The sequence below is a fragment of the Moschus berezovskii genome, chromosome 17, assembly GCF_049115385.1.
Source record: "Moschus berezovskii isolate FMDL1 chromosome 17, NW_MosBer_1.0, whole genome shotgun sequence".
Lineage (NCBI taxonomy): Eukaryota > Metazoa > Chordata > Mammalia > Artiodactyla > Moschidae > Moschus > Moschus berezovskii.
In genome coordinates this window covers 19229116-19245136 of record NC_142476.1, presented here as the reverse complement: position 1 = coordinate 19245136, position 16021 = coordinate 19229116, and the positions used below count along the sequence as shown (strand labels likewise).

The window sequence follows — 16021 nt, the reverse complement described above, 5'->3', positions numbered from 1 at the left end:
CTACCTGACACATATACACATACATATACACACACACATATTTCATAATTGTATCTATGTGCATAATTATATATATATATATATACACATTTACACACATACACATCTGTACGTACACTCCCTCATGACACTAGTGGTAAAGACCCAACTGCCAATGCAGGTTAGACAAAAGAGATGCAGGTTTGATCCCTAGGTCAGCAAGATCCACTGGAAGAGGGCATGGCAACCCATTCCAGTATTCTTGCCTGGAGAATCCCATGGACAGAGGAGCCTGGCGGGCTAGAGTCCATAGGTTTGCACAGAGCTGGACACAACTGAGGCGACATAGCACACACACATATATATTGTTGCTGCTGTTCAGTCGCTAAGCTGTGTCCAACTCTTTGCAACTCCATGGACTACAACACACCGTGTTTCCCTATCCTTCACTATCTCCTGGAGTTTGCTCAAACTCACGTCCATCAAGTCAGTGAGAACACTGTGCTTCATCCAGCCCGGCATTTAGCACGATGAGCTCTGCATATAACTTAAAGAAGCAGGGTGACGATATGGAGACTTGACATATTCCTTCCCCGATTTGGAACCAGTCCATTGTTGCGTGCCTCGTTCTAACTGGTGCTTCTTGACGTGCATTCAGGTTTCACAGGAGTCAGGTAAGGTGGTCTGGTATTCTCATCTCTTGAAGAATTTTCCACAGTTTGTTGTGATTCACACAGTCAAAGAATTTAGCACAGTTAATGAAGGAGAAGCAGACGTTTTTCTGGAATTTCCTTGCTTTCTCTATGATCCTTCGGCTGTTGGCAATTTGATCTCTGATTTCTCTACCTTTTCTAAATATAGCTTGTATACCTGGAAATTCTCGGTTTATGTACTGTTGAAGCCTAGCTTGAAGGATTTTGAGCATTATCTTGCTAGCATGTGAAAAGAGCACAATTGTGCAGTAGTTTGAACATTCTTTGGCATTGTTCTTTGGGAGTGGAATGAAAACTGACCTTTTCCAGTCCTGTGGCCACTGCTGAGTTTTCCAAATTTGCTGGCATACTGAATGCAGCACTTCAACAGCATCATCTTTTAGAACTTGAAATAGCTCAGCTGGGATTCCATCGCCTCCACTAGCTTTGTTTGCAATAATGCTTCCTAAGGCCCACTGGACTTCATGCTCCAGGACGTCTGGCTCTAGGTGAATGACCACACCATTGTGTTATTTAGGTCATTAAGAACTTTTTTGTATAGCTCTTCTGTGTATTCTTGCCAACTCTTCTTAATCTCTTCTGCTTCCATTAAATCCTTACTGTTTCTGTCCTTTATTGAGCCCATCTTTGCATGAAATGTTCCCTTGGTATCTCCAATTTTCTTGAAGAGATCTCTAGTCTTTCCCAGTCTGCTGTTTTCCTCTATTTCTTTACATTGTTCACTTTAAAAGGCTTTCTTATCTCTCCTTGCTATTCTTTGGAACTCTGCATTCAGACAGCCCTGGAGGGCAGCAAATAGTCCAACAGAGCCAGACGTGGAATGAGGGAGGGATGGTAAGGAGACAAGGGTTCCCTCCCCACTCACAATGAAAACCTTCATATCCAGCCTCCAGCCCCTTTACTCCACTGAAACAAGCTTTCTTGATAAAGTTAGTAATAATCTCCAGTTGACAAACCCCAAAGGCTTTATCAACCTCAACCTCTCAGAAGCACTGGGCTCTGGGGACCACTTCCTCTTTTCTCAAAACACTCTCATTGTTCTTCATAAAATATGCTCTCTAGTTTTTCTTTTTTATTTAGCAAGAGAAGCTGACCTTCTCTGGCCAATCCTTTTTTATCTCTTTACGGGCTGAAACCTCTTCAACCAGGCTGAAAGTGCTGAAGTCCTAAAATCTCAGTCCTTGTTTGAATTCTAAACTCCTCCCTGAGCCAACAAGGTCATCCTTGGTCAGAGACGCCACCCATATCCAACCTTATCTCCAATGATCCCCACACATGTGCTGTCTGCAGACCAGACACACATGAGAGAACCGCCATGTTCTCCTACCACAGGGCCTTTGGACATGCTGTTCCCTCCTCCTGCAATACTCTTTCCCCTCCTCCTCAACCTTCAGATCTCAAGTCAATGCACATCTCAGCAGAGGAGCTTTCTGTGATGAGAACGAATCCCTCTATACAGGTTCTAAAGAACACCATGAATATCCCCTTCACAACACGTCACAGCACAATTCTCTTTGTCTTTAAATTCACATCCCTTATCCCCATTAGACTGTCACATGGCAAGTGCTCAAAATACAGAGAATGAAAAACAGTAGCAGGGGCCAGATCAGGAAGGACTCTGCAAGAACCTGGATTCCTTCCTAAGGCTAAGGGTGATGGTTGCTTCTCAAAGTATAGTCTGTGCACCACACCAGCTCCTTAGTTGCTTGACAAAATTCAGATTCGTGGGCCCTACCCCAAATTACTCAAACAGAATCTAGATGTGGCCTCCTCAAGCCCTGTGAATGATTCTGATACACTATCATTTGAGGCCTATTCCTCAGTCCACTAGCAAGAGTAATGTGGAATCTGTCACAGTTTAAACCAATTTTCCCAGGGAACATGCACTGGGTCGGGGCAGGGGGGCGATCTGGGATGCCAGCAGCAATCTTCACTCAAGGCAAAGAAGCAAGAGCCTGGTTTCCCCTCAACTGATAGGTAAGGAAGCTGGTCCTACTCCTCCCAAGCCCAGGCCACAGACAGGACACATTAAATTGTACAAAATGGGCAGCGAGGACAGAGAGGAGAAGCAATGGAGGGACAGCCCCAGGGGTCCCGGGATGAGAATCTGAGGGTCAGTGACCCAGACCCCATCCCAGATGATGCCTATTCAGCCCCGTTCTTGTCCTCGGAGGCTCCAAATCCGAGCCTTATCCTTTGCTTTCACACAAACACCACTGGCGGTTCACAATGAGAGTTTCACTCTCCTTCCCACCCACTGCAAGCAAGAGGACAGCCCTTCTCAATTCTACTGTCCCAGAAATAATGAAAGTCCTTTCAGCTGTTCTTTTTGTATTGTGGTGGTGGTGGTGATGGTGGCTTATTGGTTTGCTGGGTTTTAGCTTCTAATGAGGAGGAATGAAAGAGCTGTTCTCTTTACTCACCCCCTCTTTTCCTTTCTGCACCAGAACCAATAAAGACACACAAATTCCCTCTTGGATTCTAAGGGTAAGTCATTCGATATAGAAAAGATAGAAATGTTGACATTTGCAAGACATGCTGTGGGTGGTATGCCAAAAAGAACCTCAGGTACCACACAGGCAATAGATTACATGGGAATAGACAGCATTTTATTAATATAAATGCACCATAAATGCCATCAGGATGGCAGGTTAGCCATTGGGAATAAATGAAATTTGACCCACACTTCACATGTAAGCCAATTTCCCTTTTATCTTTGAAAGGAGTGGGGGTCATGGGGGATCACCTTACATTTAGGAAATATCAGATGTTGAGGGCCTACTATGTGCCAAGGTCCAGTGCTACGTGATGAAGAGACTACGGACAGCAGGTTTCTGAGAATCTACAGAAAAACGCTTTCAGTCATTTGTGGATCCCCAAATGAAGGCATCCTGCCTTATACAAAAATAAATAAATGTCAACAGGACTTTCTTCAATTATCACCAGAGGTAGGAACTATACAGGAAAAGAATAAGAGACCTGACCACAAACAAATGTAAAACTGAAATATCAAAATACCTATAAACATTTCAGAGAAACAGTAGGTTGCACTTTGAATTTAATCCTCAGAACTGAGGTGGGGCAAAAAGCAACACTTGTTTGCTGAAGGGAGGGTGTGAAAAAGATATAAGACCGAGATGAGCGCCCAGAAGGTTAAAGATCAGCAGATATGGGGCAATTTTCCATCCTCGTTGGTGAAGAGGACATGACCCAGCCTGACGTAAGATAAAGAAACACAGCAGGAGGACGGCCAGCAAGGTGGCCATGGGCCAGGAGACACAGGAGAAGGGACAATGCAGGAGAAACTAAGTCCAGTTTCTATGCGGTCACCAGGTGAACCCCCTCCCCACCTCCACTGGGACAGCTGTTTCTGGATTGCTGTTTGCAACGTGAGGAACGTAACATACGAACAGAAGCCCCAGAGACTCCACACCAATCCCGCAGTCAGTTTTCCAGGGTTAAGTGGTGGCTCCCTGTCTCCTCTTCCCTTTGGTGCAGGGAGGTCAACCCACTGTCTGAATGCCCTCTCATCGCACCCCCTGCAGAGCCCAGGGGGATGGCCTTCTTCAGGCCAGAGAACTGCCATGGCCTCCCACCACAGGGCCTTTGGACATACCGTTCCCTCCTCCTGGAATACTCTTTCCCCTTCTCCTCAACCTTCAGATCTCGGGTCAATTCACGTCTCAGCAGAGGAGCTTTTCTGACGGGAACAAATGCTTCTACACAGGTTCTAAGAGCACCAGGGATCTCCCCTTCACAGCATCTGTCACAATGCAATTCTATTCATCTTTAAATTCATATCCTCTTCCCCATTAGACTGTCACATGGTAAGTGCTCAAAATACAGAGAATGAGAGCCAGTAGCAGGGGCCAGATCAGGCAGGGCTCTGCTGGAATCTGGAGTCCTTCCCTTCCCAGGGAGTCAGAAAAGAAGCCACCGTCATCCTCAGGTACCCGAGTCCCAGAACCTGCCACACAAGCCTTTCATTCCAGACCCACCCCAGCTCCATCTCACTGGAGACAGTGAAAGGCAGCAATCACGATCACAGACACTACAGCTACATGCTTGGGTTCAAATTCTAGCTCCACCACTCACCAGCGGTGTGACTGAAGGATTGAAGCTGTGTGATTCCATCAGTTTCATCATTTGTGAATGACGGGGATGACAGAACCTACACCATACGTGTTTTGTGAGGATTAAATAAATACATAAAAGCACTTAGGAATGTGCCTGGCATGATGTATGCACTAAGAGCTTGCTGCTGCAGCTGCCATTACTGCTAGTAATACTACTGTTATTACTCCTACTATTACAGCTGACCCTTGAACAACACAGGTTTGAATTGTGAGGGTCCACTTACACTCGATTTCTTTCAGCAGCATATACTGCCGTCCTGAGTGGTCCGAGGGTGACTGAATCCAAGGATGCAGAATCACAGAGGGCTCACTATAAATTATACATGGACTTTCGACCATCAGGAGGGCCAGTGCCCCAACCCCTGCACTGTTCAGGGGCCAACTGTATTCACTGTGAGGGCATGTTTTCAAAGCACTTGCCTCCCCATCCTGCTTCCACATTCTTCATCTGCCACGGTAAGCCCCTGCCTCAGAAGAATCCTGTCTCCCAAGACAAAGAGTTGTCAAACTCCTCTCTCACATCCACATCTGAATGGAATCTCTTTTCTTCCTATAAGTTTTGCAGCCTTTCCCCCTCACCTGGTATCAAGGCTGTGGCACAAGGTCTGATAAAATAACGACAGTAATTAAGAAAGGCATGCGTCCCTCATCCCTCACACGGCAGATTCACTCTCAGGAAAACTGCAAGCAGACACAATATTTGGATGTGCCATGTACACACATTTAACGAGAAAAACAGAGAGCTCGAGAGGGCGGAGTACCGACAGTGGCCACGGTGTGAGTGTGCATCTGAGCAAGGACGTGTCAGTGCAGGTGACAGAGCAACCGTTCCGAATTCAGATCACACCATCTGAAAACTTGGCTCCTCAGACCCAGTGTCCAAAATTACAGAGAAGCACGTATTTCCTGAGTGCCCACTACAGGCTGGATACCCCGGAGGGACCTGGGGACATAATGTGAAACAAAGCAAGATTTGATCATTGCTCTCAAAAGCTCATCGTCTGCTGGAGAGTGAGCAAGTAGAGACAACTACTGCATGGAACGTGGCTGCCGCTGTGACAAGCACATGCTGTCCACTCCCAGAGTTGAGCATTCTAACGTCTCCGCTTTCCAGAGAAGGACGCTAAGGCACGGACGGGTCACCAGGCAACAAGGAACAGAGCCAGCATTCAAATGCAGGCACCGGGCTCCACATCTGGGCTCTGATGACTGGTGACCAACGAAAGCCTTCCATCTGAAGATCCTCTGGAGCTTCCCACATCAAAGCGCTTCTTACTCTAAAAGGTCTGAGGGTCACTCAGTAATATGTGGACTGAAAATACTATCCACACAGGAAGAAACCAGAGAGCAGAGCAGAGCAACTGTCTCCGAAGTCAAAGTAGATCCAGGAAGTAAAGCCTAACGACGGTTCCTAAACTCTGCCTCAACCTGAGGTCCCCTTCCTGCTTTGCTTTACAGAAGTCTGTGTTTGGATAAAAAGGCGAGGCAATTGAAGTATGAACATAAGAAGAAAGAAAACAAGTCTCCTGGGTCTGTGGAGACGGGACTCAGAAGACAGAAGGGCAGACTAACAGAGGTACCCAAAGCATGAGGTAGTACAAATGCCCAGCTGTTGTTTAATAGCTCAGTTGTGTCTCTTTGCGGCCCCGTGGACTGTAGCCCACTGGGCTCCTCTGTCCATGGCATTCTCCAGGCAGGAATACTGGAGTGGGTTGCTATTTCCTTCTCCAGGGGATCCTCCCCACCCAGGAATCAAACCCACATCTCCTGCATTAGCAAGCAAATGCTTTACAACTAAGCCGCCGGAGACTCCTGCAAATGCCCAGTAGTGGAAACTATTTGCAAAGAGAACTCCCGCAAGGATGAGAGGGAGGTTGCAATGGTCTAGATGCTGGGGACACCCACGTTTCATTTTGAAACCCACACCTTCCATACATCATCACCGCCCCTTCCCCATCACCGTCCACCCCCTCAACCACTCACCCTCCCAGGCCTTTGTTTTCTCAGAAATTAGAAAACAAACAGTGCGACCATCACTCCCATGTCTGCAACTACGATTATTAGCCAATATGTTAGTGTCTACACTGCCTGCCTGTGTTCACTGCTTTAGTACATGAACTCACTCAATCCTCGTACTTCCCCAGGGAGACACGCACGATGGTTTGCCCCATTTTAATACCCCAGAAAATGCAAGCATCAGGAGGTTAAATCACGAGCCCAACTACATATTGGGGAGGGGGCTGGGAGTACTTCCACATCAGGATACCAGCGGTCTCACATCCATCCAGTGTAGGGCTAATACAGAACTGCAAGGGATCACAGCCATCACCTAGCAAAAGAGTCTGGCTCTCATTTAACAGATGGGGAAACTGAGGCAAAAGTGACTTGATCAAGTTACCCACTAGGGGCAGAGCCCGTCTCTTGCCTACCATACCCTGCCTCTCTGAATTGTCATGTCTCAGACTCGGAACTGGACCAGAGCCTGTTCCCAGCCAGTCCCATCCCTGCCCGTTGCTTCCCCAGCCCTGCCCATCTCTCAGGCACCTCTGGCTTTGGTAGATTTTCCAGCACAAAACAGTATGAAGCTATCACCTCCTGAGGACCAACTATACCCCAGGCTTAATCACCCCTCGCCTCACTGCTGTGAGGCAAGTGCTATTCTTATCTCTATTTTAGAAACAAAAAGCTTCACCTGGAGAATTTTAATTATTTGCCCAAATCACACAGCTAGTACCTGGCAGAGCAAGCACTTAGTCACTATGTTACCTTCAAAAAAAGTGAGCCCCTATTAACAGCACCTGTTAATAAGCATCTTTTTCTCCTTTATGTTCGCACTTCCCCTGCTTTCCACCCAACCATGCTGGTAGATAGTGTTTCGCAAACTCCATGTTTGTCATCCTGCCCTGCAACCTGAGGTAAAACATGATTCAAAGGCAGGACTCAAGCAAAGCCAGTAGTTGGTGCAGCTGGTTTTATCACCTACTGCAGGCCTGAACCAACTCTATCTGATGCTAATGTGAACTTTCCCTCAGTCGTGTCCAACTCTGTGTGATCCCGTGGACTATATAGTCCATGGAATTCTCCAGGCCAGAATACCAGAGTGGGTAGCCTTTCCCTTCTCCAGGGGATCTTCCCAACCCAGGGATCAAATCCAGGTCTCCCGCATTGCAGGCAGATTCTTCACCAGCTGAGCCACAAAGAGAAGCCCAAGAATACTGGAGTGGGTAGCCTATCCCTTCTCCAGGGGACATTTCCGACCCAGGAATCAAACCGGGGTCTCCTGAATTGCAGGCAGATTCTTTCCCAGCTGAGCTATCGGGACCTAAATTCTTCTACTGACCCACTGAAAGCCCCAAATCAAAGCTCCACTGAAAAGGGGGGCTTGGGTTCCTGCCATCCCAGCTCATAGATTTCCCCATATATTAAGGCCAAGTAGCCACTAACAGTACCCAGATCCCTCTGGAATAAGTAGTGATGAGTTGGCCTGTAAAGACCAGAGAGCATCATAATTCAGGAAATTCAGAGGGCAAGCTGTGAGAAATTCCGGGGATAATTGAAATTGACCTGTAACTCACCAGCCACCATGGGAAATTCTATCACTTTGCATACTTTGCTTCCACAGTTAGAAATCAAATCAGAGGAACATGAGCAGATTTCTAATTTGGAACCTCAGACACACAGTGTCATCTTTAATGACTTCTGGCAAAAGATGCTCATTACAGACCTTAGCCTATCTAAATTAAAACATGAAGCCCCAAAATTAAGCAGAAAATTCTCAATTTCTCATGTCTGTACAGCCACAGAAAAATCACACAAGTGGGAAAACACAGACCCCTTAGTGGTTTGTTCTGCCTGCAAATATCTGAGCAAGAATTACACAAAACAGAAGAGCAAATAGGAAAAAATTATATATAATAAATCTGTCAGTCAGGTCCTAACTTTCAGGTTTGAGACATCTCTGCAAATAGCAATTTTTCGTGATCAATTTGAACTATCATGTCAAGGAACATTATCTCTCAGCTGATGGCCAATTTCACCTCTTGTGTGATGTAAAGCTCAGATTCCTCTGCTGCAGTAGGCTGCCAGCTTCAAGTCTTCTCTCACTGCTAAGTGGACTGATAATGCAGTCCATCAGCATGGTGTTCAGATGGGTATGGCTTCTTTCAAATGGGGGGCTAAAAATCCATCTCTCATCCTCAGCTCTAAACCTCATTCAGTGTGGATTTTCTAGAAGCTTAGGTAGCCATTAAACGATCTCTGGAGATGGTTTTTAAACCTCTCCCTCCACTTCCCATCCACCATGTCCTTTGTGTCACTGTATGGGTGGCGGCCACAATGGAGCAGAATAATTTGCATCACCAGCTTTCACAGCTGCTCATGACACAGTTCGACTTGAACCTAAACCCAGGAAGGGGCTGGAGCAATGCCGGGGCTGGAGCAATGCCCAATCTGCAGCAATGCCTCAGTGATGACCCAGAGATATTAGATGTAAATAGAAATTACAAATTGAAATTTTTATCTCCCCTTGACATGTCTTCTTAAGGAGAAAAGTCAGAGAAGATGGGGACCAGGACCACTGTAGGGCTATGCGACCAGATCCTGACTATGAACATGGTAAACCAAGAATGGAGGAGTGCAAAGGAGAAAGAGTGCAAAGAGTGCAAAGGAGAACCTATAAGTCTTATTCCTTCTTTTCTCAGTTAAAAACTACTTCTTCTGAGCTTTAAACTGCGCACCGAATTCCTCAAAAAGAGTTCATCTCCCTTCCTAAATTCAACAACTTCATGTGGAATAGTTATTGTATACCAAGAGTAAAGCCCTGAGTGTCTCTAAATACAAGCGGCAAATCAGAAAACCCTTAAGAAGCTAAAGCAAATGTAATGGGGGAAATCCACACCCATGCAAGCTGAAAGAAGCCAGGACACACGTTGAGGTCACTCCCAGGAAGGACCGTATTTGCCATAGCAGCACATGCCCTTGTATGCAGCTCGCTTCAGAAGCACATCACTCCAAGGAGTCACTCAGAAACTTTTCACGATCACTCTCTTGCTAACAGTAACTGACGCAGAGGAGAGGTTTCAACAAGCCAGGGTTCACACTATTCAAGTCTAGTTTCTAACAAGAATGACGAAAGATCTTGGCAGACATGTTTTCTGCACCTCAGTGGTTTGTACACGACAGAGGATCTTGGACAAAAAAAATTATTTAGTCTAGAGCCAGCATGGCTGCCAAAAGTCAAGATTATTTATTATCCCAACCAACACTGGAGAAGCTCTTTAGGAGAACGTGCTTCCCGAGAAATGCTTGAGCACAAGCATTCACATCAAAGAGGCCAAGGAACCATGCTGGGTGCCCACAAGGGACTTGTGACATACCCCCAGGTCATGCTTAGGCCCCAACCCATTTATTCAGTTTTATGAACAGGTCAAAATGAATAAAGCCTTCCCATCAGGCTCAACTTCCAAACAAAACCACTTCCTAGCCTCCTGGCTAGAGAGAGCCCCCTTTCCTAAATTTGCCATTACAGCTGGGCAACCTATGATACTCGAAGAAGTAATTAAAGACAATTCAGAGCAATTACTTACATTCTTCACAATAATCAGTATTTCCAATCCAAAGAAGCAGACGGAAGCAAAAATAAACTGCATTCACGGAGGCTTAGATCAATTCAGTCCCTGTAATAAATTATGATGGAAAACTAGGATATTGCCTGTTAGCTACCCCCTTTTGCAAGACCAACATTAGACAGAGCAATACTCACCGAGCTCAGGGATGAAATATAAGACTGGATGAGCCAGAATGGATTTTCTGAGCAGGGCCAGGACAACAGGGTTGGCAAATGGAGGCTTCTAAAGAACACAGTTTAAGTAGATACTGCCTCCCACAGATGTGCGAGTTCCCACCCTCAGGTTCTTACATTAGGCTTGCAATTGCAAGAGCCAACCTGCCACTGGTTCCACACTGGAAGCGATAATAAAACCCAGCGGCAAGCGAACCCATCTGGAGAGCAACAGCCAGAAACGGCAGGGGGGCCGAGGGATCTTTAAGAACAGAGACTCCAGGCCGACTGTACTTCCATGGGGCTAAATCAGGAAGACTATGAACACTCAGAAAAAGCACCCGCCTATCCAAAGTGCATGAGTACAGGAGTAACAGAAGGGCAAAGGCTCACGTTTGTAGACACCGACTGTGTGCCAGATGCTTTATATACACGTATTAGCTTCTTCAACCTTCAAAACAACTTTCAGAGATGTACTCTCATTACCCTTATCACCTTTATTACCATGTAAGAGACAAAATCACTGAAACTCACATTTGAAGTACGTTGCTCTGGATCGGAGAGCTAGTAAATACCTGCCCTGTACTATTAACTAAGTCTATATACATATTATATATATATATTATATATTATATATATATGCTAAGTCACTTCAGTCGTGTCCGACTCTGTGCGACCCCATAGAGGGCAGCCCACCAGGCTCCCCCGTCCCTGGGATTCTCCAGGCAAGAACACTGGAGTGGGTTGCCATTTCCTTCTCCAATTATATATATATATTACGTTTTTTATATTAAAAAAAATAAAGTTAAGTCTATTATTTTTTTTAATCTACAGTTCCATATATAAAGATGTCATTTTCAAGAGAAGCAGACAGCAATAAAATCATCACTATATATATTATGTCCCAAGTTAGTAAGAGACCACTTTAGGCACAGCCGTTTGTGCATCTTTATACAGACTGGGTGATAAACTTTCATCTCCCCATTTTTCATAGCCTGACGGTATGTTTGAGAGGTTTAGAAAATATGGATGGTCAACCTGTTAGATTAAAAAAAAACCTAAGTGCCAAAGGCGACTTGAGGGTAGGGCAGAGAAAGGATGGTGACTCCTCCCACCGACATCCCCGAAGGACCTTGACAAACAGAGCCACTGACCTCCACATCCCCGTGAAGCTGAACATGGTGCTCACACAGCGCGGGAGCGGCGGCGGCGCGAGCCCATCCAGGCGCATGAGCAGAGCCGGGACACCGAACAGCACCAGGTACTTCACGTAGAAGAAGAGCACTTGGGCCAGCGCCAGGCCTCCTGCAAGACAGAGGGGCCCGTCAGACACAGAGGCTCGCCCGGGAAGGATGCTTGTTCCCGGAAACGCACCACCTGCGCCCGCCTCTCCCACCACGCCCCTTCCTCCTCTCGAGGCACACGTGTCACTGTCTCCCACGACGGTTCTGGGCGGTGAGATATTTGGATTAACAAAGACTAAAATCTGCTTTATTACTGTGACAAGCAACAGGACCCCTTAGCAGCTGTGCTTTTACAGATGCTAGCAAAGGGGACACTTTGAAGTCATAAATATGTGTGTGTGTGTGTGTGTATATACACACATCCATGGCATTAAAAACTATTAGAAAGGAAAAAAAATCCTTCCCCAGTCCTTTCAAAACCTCACATGAATTCACACCCACTAGGATGGCGAGAAGTGTAAAGTCAGATCACCAAGGGTGGCAAAAATATGGAGAAATTGGAACCGTCATACACTGTGTGTTGGCAGGAAAGTAAAATGATGCAGCCACTTTAGAAAACATTTGGCAATTCTTTAAATAATTAAACATACAGTTACCATGCATGCATGCTAAGTCGCGTCAGCCATGTCCAACTCTTCGCGACGCTATGGACTGTAGCCCACCAAGCTCTTCTCTCCATGGATTCTCCAGGCAAGATTACTGGAGTGGGTTGCCACGCTCTCCTCCAGGGGATCTTCCCCACCCAGGGATGGAACCCGCGTCTCTTACATCTCCTGGGGTGGCAGGTGGGATCTTTACCACTAGCGCTGCCTGGGAAATCCACAGTTACCATATGACCCAGAAATTCCAGTCTTGGGTATACACCCAAGAGAAATGAAAACACGTGTCTGCACAGCAGCTTGCACCCAAATGTGCACAGAAGCATAACTCACAACAGCCCAGATGTTGGACAACCCAAATGTCCACTGATGGACAAACGGATAAACAAAACATAGTAAGTCATACAGGAGAATATTATTCAGCCATAAAAAAAATAGATTCATGCTGCAACATGAAAGTTAAAAATATCATGCTAAGTGAAGTGAGCCACAGAAGACCACATATTGTATGATTCCATTCATATGAAACTCCAGAAGAGGAAAAGAAAGACAGAAATAGAGACAGAAAGGTGATTACTGGTTCCTTAGCGCTGAGGGGTTGGGAAATGAGACTATGGGGGGTGGTAGCTAAACAGCAGGGTTTCCTTTTATTTTGCTGTACCAGATCTTAGCTGCAGCAGATGGCATCTTTAGTTGCAGCATGCCAACTCTTAATTTCAGCATGTGGGATCTAGTTTCCTGACCTGGGCCTCTTGCATTGGGAGCTCAGAGTTGTAGCCACTGGACCACCAGAGAAGTCCTTAGGGCTTATTTTCAAGGTGATGAAAATGTTCTAAACATTATGGTGATGAGAGTTGCCATATCACGGATGGATAGTATATCCACAATATACTAAAAGCCAATAAGTTGTACACTTTGAATGGGTGAACTGTATGTGAACTGTATCACAATAAAGCTACTTAAAAAAAAAAAATGAGGGCCCCAAGCTGCAAGAACCAGCATCTTCCTGGCCAGAATCGTGTCTTTCTGGAAGGAAAGGAACGCCGAGTGTGGACACAGAATGAGATCGGAGGAACAGACACACGCTATGCTCCCACGCGCATCCACCTGCCCCTCTGAGAGCGGGATCCGCATCTCCAGCTGGAGCTCAGGATGCTCCCCTGATCGACACACCCTCGTGGGCTTCTGGGCCAGCTGCCCCCGGCTCTTTACCCTGGGAGGAGGGTGGGAACCTGAGCTATCAGTTTGTGGGGAACCGTCAACCTGGGCAAGCTGCTGGCCTCAGCAGCGGGGTGAAGAGATGAAGCCAGGAGAAGAACAAGGGCAAAGTGCCCAAGGAAACCCTGGAGAAGATGACCTGTGGCCACGTGCGGTCCAGCCTCCAAACTCACCTTCCCCGGTGTGCAGGGAAACGATGCAGGCCAGCGATAATGATGGGGCTGATCGGCTTATCCGTGGGATAACCTGAAGGAAATAACTAAGCCTTAAAGAAGTACTAGCAGGAGATACTACTGCCTGGTCCTTTTGATGTTACATGACAATCACTGCCATGAAATGTGTGGCTGTAAATAGTAACTCTGAGCCACAAGAAAATACATAAGCCATTTTCTGAATATATAGTGTGCATGCGAGCATGCTAAGTCACTTCAGTCATATCCAACTCTTTGCAACCCTATGGACTGTAGTCCACCAGGCTCCTCTGTCCATGGGATTTTACAGGCAAGAATAATGGAGTGCAATCTCTTCCCATCCCAGAGACTGAACCCATGTCTCTTATGTCTCCTGCGTTGGCAGGTGGGTTCTTCCTACCAGTGCTACCTGGGAAGCCCAAATAAGCAGTTTGAGCAATTCCAGTTGAGCTATTTCAAATCTTGAAAGATGATGCTGTGAAAGTGCTGCACTCAATATGCCAGCAAATTTGGAAAACTCAGCAGTGGCCACAGGACTGGAAAAGGTCAGTTTTCATTCCAATCCCAAAGAAAGGTAATGCCAAAGAATGCTCAAACTACCGCACAATTGCACTCATCTCACACGCTAGTAAAGTCATGCTCAAAATTCTCCAAGCCAGGCTTCAGCAATACGTGAACCGTGAACTCCCAGATGTTCAAGCAGGTTTTAGAAAAGGCAGAGGCACCAGAGATCAAATTGCCAACATCCGCTGGATCATGGAGAAAGCAAGAGAGTTCCAGAAAAACATCTATTTCTGCTTCATTGACTATGCCAAAGCCTTTGACTGTGTGGATCACAATAAACTGTGGAACATTCTGAAAGAGATGGGAATCCCAAACCACCTGACCTGCCTCTTGAGAAACCTGTATTCAGGTCAGGAAGCAACAGTCAGAACTAGACATGGAACAACAGACTGGTTCCAAATAGGAAAAGGAGTACGTCAAGGCTGTATATTGTCACCTTGCTTATTTAACTTATATGCAGAGTACATCATGAGGAACGCTGGGGTGGAAGAAGCACAAGCTGGAATCAAGATTGCTGGGAGAAATGTCAATAACCTCAGATATGCAGATGACACCACACTTATGGCAGAAAGTGAAGAGGAACTCAAAAGCCTCTTGATGAAAGTGAAAGAGGAGAGTGAAAAGATTGACTTGAAGCTCAACATTCAGAAAACAACGATCATGGCATCTGGTCCCATCACTTCATGGGAAATAGATGGAAAAACAGTGGAAACAGTGTCAGACTTTATTTTGGGGGACTCCAAAATCACTGCAGATGCTGACTGCAGCCAGGAAATTAAAAGACGCTTACTCCTTGGAAGGAAAGTTATGACCAGCCTTGATAGTATATTAAAAAGCAGAGACATTACTTTGCCAACAAAGGTCCGTCTAGTCAAGGCTATGGTTTCTCCCGTGGTCATGTATGGATGTGAGAGTTGGACTGTGATAAAAGCTGATCGCCGAAGAATTGATGCTTTTGAACTGTGGTGCTGGAGAAGACTCTTGAGAGTCCCTTGGACTGCAAGGAGATCCAACCAGTCCATTCTAAAAGAGATGAATCCTGGGTATTCATTGGAAGGACTGATGCTAAAGCTGAAAGTGCAATACTTTGGCCACCTCATGCGACGAGTTGACTCATTGGAAAAGACTCTGATGCTAGGAAAGGTTGGGGGCGGAAGGAGAAGGGGACGACAGAGAATGAGATGGCTGGACGGCATCACCGACTCGATGGACATGAGTTTGAGTGAACTCCAGGAGTTGGTGATGGACAGGGAGGCCTGGCATGCTGTGATTCATGGGGTTGCAAAGAGTCAGTCACAACTGAGCGACTGAACTGAACTGAAACAGCAGTTCAAGTCCTAGAACGACATGTCCTGCAAGGAGAAAACCCCAGGAATCCCCACGTGTCAATCACACTCAGGAGCTATCAAACAGGTTCTTCTTGGAAACCAGATTATAGTCTTATTTGTTGGAAGAGCTGCTATAAAATGGTAGCCTTCTTGTATATATGATAAGAGATAAGAAAAATGTTGATGTATGTGTGTGTGTGTGAGAATATGCGTGTGTGTATATGTGTATACACAAAAAGTTGGAGACGCATGCTAACACCATCTTAAAAG

General features: G+C 46.1%; 1 protein-coding gene across 5 annotated transcripts in view; it reads right to left on the bottom strand.

Annotated features, from left to right (window-relative positions):
• The window catches only part of HHAT (hedgehog acyltransferase), a 357633-nt gene that overhangs the window by 200612 nt on the left and 141000 nt on the right, over positions 1–16021 (bottom strand). For 3 of the 5 annotated variants that reach the window (XR_016039577.1, XM_088845241.1, XM_055419017.2), the window contains one exon: positions 11762–11912. Coding sequence is in view for 4 of the 5 variants with exons in the window: in XM_088845241.1 (XP_088701367.1) it covers positions 11762–11912 (151 nt within the window). In the remaining variant the exon portion in view is untranslated. Of the gene's footprint in view, positions 1–11761; positions 11913–12447; positions 12658–13841; positions 13915–16021 lie in introns of all 5 variants that reach the window. The other 2 variants (XM_055419020.2, XM_088845242.1) reach the window with 1 other exon arrangement.